This window comes from Hydra vulgaris, chromosome 08 (genome assembly GCF_038396675.1).
Source record: "Hydra vulgaris chromosome 08, alternate assembly HydraT2T_AEP".
Lineage (NCBI taxonomy): Eukaryota > Metazoa > Cnidaria > Hydrozoa > Anthoathecata > Hydridae > Hydra > Hydra vulgaris.
Window position 1 is genome coordinate 34870092 of NC_088927.1, and position 9413 is coordinate 34879504.

General features: G+C 29.6%; 1 protein-coding gene across 1 annotated transcript; it reads left to right on the forward strand.

Annotated features, from left to right (window-relative positions):
• Positions 1-528: 528 nt before the first annotated feature.
• Positions 529-2908, forward strand: LOC136083782 (uncharacterized). The gene is made up of 3 exons (XM_065803537.1): positions 529-2264; positions 2350-2548; positions 2653-2908. Exons 1-3 carry the CDS (start codon positions 544-546, stop codon positions 2767-2769), a joined length of 2037 nt encoding a protein of 678 aa, XP_065659609.1. The 5' UTR covers positions 529-543; the 3' UTR covers positions 2770-2908.
• The last annotated feature ends 6505 nt before the right edge of the window (positions 2909-9413 follow it).

The following is a 9413-nucleotide window of genomic DNA, read 5'->3' on the forward strand; positions in this document are numbered from 1 at the left end:
GCTTTTTGTGCTAGATAGTCATTTTTTTATTAAATTTGCTTAAGGATGTATGTATCTAATTTACTTTTGTTTATTTTTTATGTAAATAAATTACCCAATTTTAAAAATAAATGCTTCCCAACGAACTTACCCACAAGTAACCAGTTATTACTACCGATAATGGGCATTTGTGGTGTTGCACAATCCAATTTAGAATAAATGTTTTAAACACAAGTTTCTTAAACTACTATTGTCATTTTTTCAAAATATGGTTGAATTCTAATTTCATAAAATTTGACATTTTTTTTACTTAGTTATAATGATAATAAAGTGTAGTAAATTGTGCTTAAATGGCATAATAATTAATAAATCAATAACAATATAATTGAAATAGCTATGTCTTATTTATCGTAGATTAGTTGCTAATCTACGATAAATAAGATTTATTTAAGAATTAATACTTAGTAGTTTTTCTTTGTTTTTATTACGTTGCCTTGTTAATTATTAAATATATAAATCCTTTTTTTTTTATTTCAGTTTTTTGCAATAACTTGTTTTTGTGACATGGAGAAAATAATTAAAAAGGCAAAAGACTTTGAAGAGTTTCTTGGTTCCCACAAGTATAAACTACTTTCAAATGGTTTTGTGTACAATGTTTTTTTACAACAGAACAGAAATGCTACAGAAACAGCTAAATATTTAATTCAGCAATTTAGTAAAAATGAATGTAAAGTTTCATCATTAACACTATCAATTCTGAGAGTTAACAAAAAAATCCAGTTTTCTAAAAGACACATACATTATAGCTGGGATAGGATAGTTGTTTTTTTAAGTGAAGACTTCAAGTTTCCGCTAGCCAGGGCATCACTTCTCCCTGTTCAGCCAAAGACACCTCCTTCTGTGTCTCTATTAAAGACAAGGATTAACAGAGAATGTCATTCCTGTGAAAAAAGGAAACTTTATAATAAAGCCTTACTTACTCAAAACAAAAAGCTTAGGACAGTGATCAAAACAGTAAAAAAAGAGAAAACAACAATCAGTAAGACTTTTCAAGTTAAGAGAGTGAACCAACTAATTAAAAGAACCTCACGCCGGATCTCGAAATATCAGTTGAAGGCCCAAAAATATGAAGCTGATGTTATATCTTTAACAAAATCCCTGAAAAAGTTGAACCTCAAATGCAAAAGTTTGGTTAAAGAAAATAAAAGTTGTAAGAAGAAGATCCTGACATTAGAATTTACTATTTTAGATTTAGAAAAAAAACTTAGAGCTCAAGACTTAGCATTGAAAGAAAGTGATATTACCATAGACCAGCTAAACTGCGACATCAATCAAATTGAAAAGGGTTCAATTTTTACAAAAGAAAAGAAAAGTTTCAATGCCTCATTGCGTCTGGTTGTTTACCATTGCCTTGAAAGCAACGTGCCTGTAGATGCCATACCTAAAGTGATCATGTCATGTGCAAGTCTTGGTAACGTGAATTTGAAGCCTCAAGATCTCCCGAATCTGTCAACGATTGCGCAGATGTCCAGAGAAATGGGAGTAATTGCTCTGCTACAAGTGGCAGAAACAATAATAAATGCTGATGTTGTGACATTAGCATTTGATGCAACAACAATTAAGGGCATTCACATAAATCAAATTCATTTTGCTACTAAGCAACAAATCCTTACAGCCAGCATCACTGAATTACCAGGAGGCAAGGCAGAGGACTATGTAAAACACATTACTGATATCATTAAGGATTTAACCAACACATATGCAGCATATTATAAATTAGAGATTGCTGATGTAAGCAAAAAACTAATGGGCAAAATAATGTCAACGTTGACAGACAGGGCCTCGGTTAACCATGCAGCAGTTGTGAAGCTAAACAGCATACTTGAAAAAGAGCTGTTAGAGTTAAACTGTCATCTGCATCCACTTGATGGAATAGCCAGTGAGACCAGGAAAGCACTTCAAAAGCTGAATAATATAATACCCAGTACCACTTATGGGTCAGATTGCAGAGCTGCAAATCTTTTGTACAGCATTCAATGTTTGAATTATGTATTTGATCCAAATAATGTAAACAAACTGCATATTGTTACTTTTTTTATAAAATCAGAGTTTAATTGCTTGCTATATTTTAAGTCTGCATTATTGTATTTCAGATACAAGGCCAAAGGAGATCCGCATGGTTTTAAATCCTTTCTCAAGCAAAGTGGATTATCTTGCAGTACTTTTCCAAGGTATGTTGGCAACCGATTGCACATACTGTTTTGTTCAGCTGGCATTGTATACAGGTACTGACAATTGGTATTCAACTATCTAGTCCATGCATTTGATTTTCTAATAGCAAATGCATAATTTGTTTTATTCTGTTTTTAGGCACAGACAAATACTAGTCAACTATCTGGAGAAGTACTGCAACAACACGACTTTACTAAGGACATCTCTACTAAGAGATTTCAAGAATGAGGAGATAATGATCCATCTACAAGCCCTTGGACTCTGGGGCAAATTCTTAACTGGACCTTGGATGGCCCTTTTTTATGCAGAGGAAAAACAAAGAAACCATTTTGAATTGGTATGCAATTTTTTTTATTCTTACAATGTAATTTAAACATTTAATGCATGTATTAATTTATGATCTAAAAAAATAACTTCTAATAAAAAATAACTTCTTTTTAGGCTGAGTATCTCAAGTCTGCAATTAAGGTTGTGGAAATACTTTGTGATGAGCCGGAATTTCTATTGTCGTCACAGTTAGATGCATTTGGTTGCCCACTGATTTCTTTAGTTTATTAAGGCAGTTAGTGTCCCTATTAATAATATTTGGGCTGAGAAAACCCTTGGCATGATAGACTTTTTTACTCGCAGGGCGCCTAATGCTGAAATTTTTTTTTAGATGGCAAGACAAAGGTAAAGGTGAACAAATCTCTGGACTGGCTGTGTAATAATACAAAAAAAGAGCAAGAAAAAATAGTTAAATTTTGTATATCTAGGGGGCAGTTTCAAGAAAACAAAGTAAAGAGAGAAGGTTGAGAGGAGAAGAGTTAGCAAAGTTACGGTTAAAAGAAAAAGGTCAGAAGAGAGAAATGGAACAGAGAAATAGATTAGCTAGAGATATAAAAAAACTTATTTTAGAAAATAGTTTAGATATTGTACATAATTCCATTTTCTCTTCACTCTCAGAATACCAAAGAGTCAAAGTATTAGAAATGTTAAATGAGGATCCAGTTAAAATTGAAGGAGCTAGAGTTGAACATTTATGGAATGAGGAGGGGAATGAAGTAGCTTATAAGGGAAGAATAGTTATGAAGTTACCACCTGTTACTGGAAAAGTTGTTAGTTTTAGAATTGCATATTAGAAAGAGGATGAAGAAGAAGATGATGCAGAAGACTTTAAAATACCAGTAGATAGCCTCTTGGCTGACTTTGCTCTTGGTGATTTAATTTTCTATTGATTCAGGTTCTACATTTAGTTACCAGTATTTAAATATTAGAAAAATGTTTACAATAGTATTTTATTTTAGTTATGCATTTTAATTTTTTTGTTCTTTTGCACGTATCATTTTTTATGATTAATTGTGTTTAACTTTATGTTGTTGTCAATTTTACTTCATTTTAAAAGATTTTCAATATTATATTGATAATTAATATTTATATGAGCCTCCTTTCAGCAGACTAGTAATTTGTACCTTAAACATAAAGTTAATGTAATGAGTCATATACCTTAGAAAAATAAGTCTTCTTTGCACTTAGTTTGTGAACTATTAATTTGATCCATAAAAAATATAATAAATTAAAGATCTAATAATGATGAATCACTGTTTTAAATTTTATTACATTATCTCAGTCGGTTTTTTACTTATACAGATTTTAGTGCCAGTAACGCAAAATATTGGTCACGGTTTTTCTTAATTTTCTATAGCAGAAATTACCACTTTTACACGCGGAAAAAAAATCATAACTTCCGTCATAATTAACATAGACAGACAAATTAGGCGTCATTGGATAGCTCTCATTAAGCTCTATGTAACAGCATAAGTTTTGTAATTGTATTATTATATTGAATTTTTTATCAAAGTACCTAGCATTATATATAATTTATATAACATATTATTTTTATATAATATATAAATATATATAATATATATATCTTTAATAAAGATATATATATTATATATATTTATATATTATATAAAAATAATATGTTATATAAATAATAATATGTTATATATGTTGAATAAAGACTTTATTAAATAAAGAAAAATATATTGCCTTCCCACTAGAGTATCCAATGATCCAGATGTTGATTTTTCACGTACTGATAAAAAAGACTTTAATGCTATTACACTGAATAGTTTAAATTCATCAATAGATTGTTTTTGGAGTACTAAATCATCATTGTTACTCATTTTAATTGGATGTTTTGCCTGTGTTTCACTGCGATAATCTGTTTGTTTACTCAAAATTTTTTGTTTTGTATATTCTAGTATGTATATTTTGCATAACAAAAGTTGAATTTCGAAAACCGTGTATTGTATTTTTGAACGGTTTTTTCTTGATTTAAATATATGGCTGATGAGTGCCGCAAACAGCATGAAACTTTAAGTACCGTAAAAAAGTTGTTTTTTTTCATCTTACTTTTATATATATATATATATATATATATATATATATATATATATATATATATATATATATATATATATATACATACTTGGGTTTAAAAAATCTTTTAATAGAACATTGATCATGATTTCAGAAAAAAATACACCAGAATAAAGAATTGTAAGAAATTTGATTGCCTGGCACAACTTACTAAAAGGGAATACTTAGAATTTCCAGAATATAAAGTAAGTAAGAGATTTTTATGTTTGTAAATCTACGTCCTAATTAAAACGTTTAACTGATACTTACAAAAAAATATTTCTGGTCGGGTCAGGTTTCAGTTCATTGCAACTTTTGATATATGAATCTATTTATTTATGTGTGAATAAAGATATTATGCATTTGCTTTATGTATGTTTATGAAACTTTTATTTTTAGCTCATAGTGGATACTGTCAGAAATAGAAAAGCAAAATCAAAGGAGCTACGCAATATCATTATTATCCAAGAAAAAAATCAAACAAATCAGAAAATTTTGTATTGTAGTACCAGATATTTTGGCACACAATGGTCATATTACCAAGGTATTTTCAATTTATTCTATTCATTTTATTTGGTATTTATATTAGGTCTTTTCCAGGTATTAAGTCTATTTCTTTTTGTCTTTACTATGTGAGAATACATTTATACCTACAAATATAGATATAAGAATGCTGGTATAGCACAGAGAATTGACCCTAAACTGGTATCGGTTATTGACATGTATGTTAAAGAGGGTGTATTGAGCACAAAAGAAATGAAACGCTTAATAAAAATTCAATTAAAGAACAATTTCAATAAAGCTGGTCATGTTCTACCAGAATCCTCAAATAAAAGATTTTATCTTCGGAATTCCACTATTCACAATCACATAACAATTTCTAGACGAAAGTTATGCCAATCTCTTATTGATCAAGAATTTCTCCATTCAAAGATCAAGTAAAGGAGAGAATCTGATCCTACTATAAATTCTTTAGACCCAAAGGTTTGTTATTCTCTTATTGATCAGTTTTCTGTATATCCATTTCTGGATTGCTTTTAGTAAAACAATATTTTTAAATTTCTGGTCATTCTGTAAAAGACGTTACTGTAGACAGTGACCATGAAGATGACAATGTAAAATTAACAGGTACAAATGAAACATCCTTACTCTTTGTTTATCAAAACGGATGGCAGGAGAGATTGTTAGCTAAATATGGTAATGAACTGATATTGTTGGATACAACATATCCTACCACACGCTATGCATTGCCACTTTTATTTTTTGTGGTAAAAACCAACATTGATTATGAAGTGGTTGGGTTATTTGTGTGTGAAAACGAAACTGAGAGTTCTTTCAGTGAAGCTCTGTTGTATAAAAGGTCTTGGAATAATGACCTAAATCCAAAATATGGAATGTCAGATTATTGTGTTGAAGAAATTTATAGTTTAGAGAAAGTTTCTGTCGATGTGAGTTTAAATTTTTACTATTCATATTTCCTAAACTATAATAGATAATAAATTTTGTTTAAGCCACATTAAAGTGGAGTTTAAAATTTTAAAGTGCTGTTTTACCATCACTAAACTGTGCATCTCTGTAGTTTTGATATTAAAAAAACTACAGCCGTTCCTACTAAATATATTATAAATATAAAAAATCATAGTTTATGATAATTTTAAGTAGGATTTTTTTCTTCCTTTTTTATTGTATTGAATTGTTGATGGAGAAGTAGTTATTTTATTTAAACCAATATCCATTTTGAGTTGTGTTGTATTCATATGTGATTTTCACTGAGAACAGGTGTGCGACCGTTGGCTGAAAACAAAATCCAATAACTTAGCGCAAGAACGATTTAAGATCTTATGCTTACTTAGAATGATAGCCCGTGTAGATACACTTGAGATATGCGAGACTGAAATACAGAATTTGAAAAATTCTTCTTATTGAATAAATAATGAAGCTCTAAGAGATTATTTATCAAGATATTGGTTACCAATAAAGCATTTAAGTTTTTATTTGTTGAGGGTTTGAAACCTGAGTGAAACCTGCAAATGGAAAACTGTATAATTTTTGTTTTTTTCTTTTACCTCTCAAAAGTACACAGGCAACTACAGTTGAGGCTATTAATTACTCTAACTATTCTTTATTATTAGCGTTGGGTGAAAGCATATCGTCAGACTCATTTGTTGGTCAATTGCAAAACAAATAATGATGTAGAGCGACAACACAACACATTAAAGCATAAGTATCTTTTGAATCACAGAAATAGTTCTCTCAGTGGAATGTTATCTATAGTGATTGACAGTTTTCTTTCTGATAAGTATTAGAGGTATGATAAAATTAGCTGTTTTTCAGTTTTATAATAATTTTTTATTTATGTCGCCATTAAATAATTTTGTAATACATATTTTATAATGAAACAAGTTATTTATTTTTATAGCTATATCGACAGTAATAGATTAATGAGCTCTAAATACATGCATTATTCTGATGTTGATAATTGGATGATTGATTGCCCTCGACCAATGGTGAAGGATTGTCTAGTAAAAAAATTCCTTGCTGAGAATTTAGACATAACAGCACTTAAAGTTGAAGGATCTGGAAAATTCTGATTGCGATATTATAAAGACAACAAAGAACGAAATTATGTAGTAGATTTTGGAAATAAAGACAACATGCCTATTTGTACCTGCATGGATTGGAAAAACTCTTGTTATCCTTGCAAGCATTCTTTTGTCATTTTTTAAAAATTATCCTTATTTAAATTGGGAATCAGTTTCTCTTTTATACCAAATGTCTCCTTATCTAAATATTGATATTGATTTTGATCTTGATAAAGCAAAGGTAAAAGGATGTAATGATAAACTCAGTGCATCTACTTATTTCAATGAAACCTCCTGAGACAAATAAAGTGGGTGAAACGTTGGTAAAGGCTGATACTTAAAAGGTAAGAAATGCAGGAAGGAAGTCTATAACATGTGAATCCCTAAGAAGTCTTTTGATTGACTTAGGAAGTCTGAGTTTCTTAATTGAACATGATACTGATCTCCTTGAAAATACATATAAAGAGTTAAACAATCTCATCACAAGTGTGAAAAGTGATGTACCCAAAGAAAGTTGCTTGCCCCTACTACCAAATAAAATTTTAAAAATACCTATAATGAAAAGCTCCATTTAATATCATAAGCTAAGCTACTAGCGCCTAAAAAAAAGAGTTTGCAAAATAAACGTGTTGGGGAAAAAAAGGAAAAATTATTGGCAGCTTCCAAAATTGAGGTAACCTTGAAGCCAGAGGAAAAAAGCAACTTAGAAACTGAAGTTATCAATAATAATTTGATAGACTACGAAAACTTATAAGAATTTGCAGATAACATGATAATAATTTTCAGTGATGAGGAAAATGTAGATACAGATCAAAGATACTGCATAAGTAATATAAATCTTGGTCAGATTGACTTTTCAGATATATTAAATAATGAATGGCTATCTGACAATGTTATAAATATCTTTCAAAACATGATAAAAGATTAATTCAAAGAAAGTAAATGGCCTTCAAGGCACTGTGCTTGGGCAAAATCTTGCTTTCAGTACCTACATAAATAAACCCTTTGTTCAAGTTTTGCATGATGGTTGTAGTCACTGGGTAGCAGTTTCGACATATGGTTGTAAACCTGGTGAGGTTTTCTTGATGGACAGTTTGTTTCATGCTAAAGTTGCTAATCGTATAATAATAAAACAGATGTGCCATCATGAAATGCACATATGACAAGTTAACTGTTTGCGTATTACCAGTGCAACAACAATCAAATGGAGAAGATTGTGGTGTCTTTGCTATTGCTTTTATATATGATGTTGCAAGTACAAAAACAAAACCAGACAATCTAACATTTTCTATACCAGAAATAAATATTACATTGCATTAAAGTTAATGAAATTTCTTCGTTCCATCAATCGTTAGCAACTTGCAAGAGATGCTTTCAAAAAGACTTTTTAATTGAACTGTTTTGCAGTTGTAGGATGCCTTGGAATCCCATGGCAAATCAAAACAAAAATAAACAAATGGCACAGTGTAATCTGTGTAAACAGTGGTTCCACAGAATGTGTGAAAACATTCCAGATTTTGTCCTCTTTTTAAAGAACCGTAGATCATCATGGTTTTGTTATTGTTGTGCAAATACAGTTTCATGATTATTTATTGTATTAAGTAATACTATTCTTTACAATAAAACAGTGTTTTGTTCTATTAAAGTTGGTGAATTAAAATTATTACGTATACGTTGTAAAAGTCACGTAGATAAACGCGATGAAAGTCACGCATTCATTTATGGTTTTTAATGACTATTGTAGTTTTATAATTGTCATGGGAATTATAACTTTGTATTTATATACGATTTTATGTAATAGGAGAGAAGGTTGAAAAACGTTCAGATAGTTGTTTTTAATATATATATATAAACGAATACAAGAATGCAACAAGTTTTCTTTTGATTTCAACAGCCTTATTTAACATGATTTATTATAAACTGTAGTAATTCTTACAAGTTATCATAATGAAATGAATAAATTTAATTTTGAGTTTTTGAACAGTTCAACTTTTTCAGGTATGTTTCCTCATTGATTAAAATTGAATACATTCAATTTTAACCGAGATATTGGTAGTGTGATTGTTACTTATAAATTTAGATCTTAAAGATGGATTATGCAGTGTGGCAATTTAAGTTTGCACTCTTTATTATAGTTACATGGATGTAGAGTTTTATCTTTTGGCTTCGCGACTTTATCAGATTCTCATTTGCCTTATGTACTACAATTTTGTC

Bases quoted from the DNA above. Each gene is read 5' to 3' on its own strand.
- LOC136083782 (XM_065803537.1), top strand. From the start codon at position 544: ATGGAGAAAATAATTAAAAAGGCAAAAGACTTTGAAGAGTTTCTTGGT. The intron at 2,265-2,349 runs GTACTGACAATT...TTCTGTTTTTAG, and splicing joins TCAGCTGGCATTGTATACAG to GCACAGACAAATACTAGTCA. The intron at 2,549-2,652 runs GTATGCAATTTT...ACTTCTTTTTAG, and splicing joins AAAGAAACCATTTTGAATTG to GCTGAGTATCTCAAGTCTGC.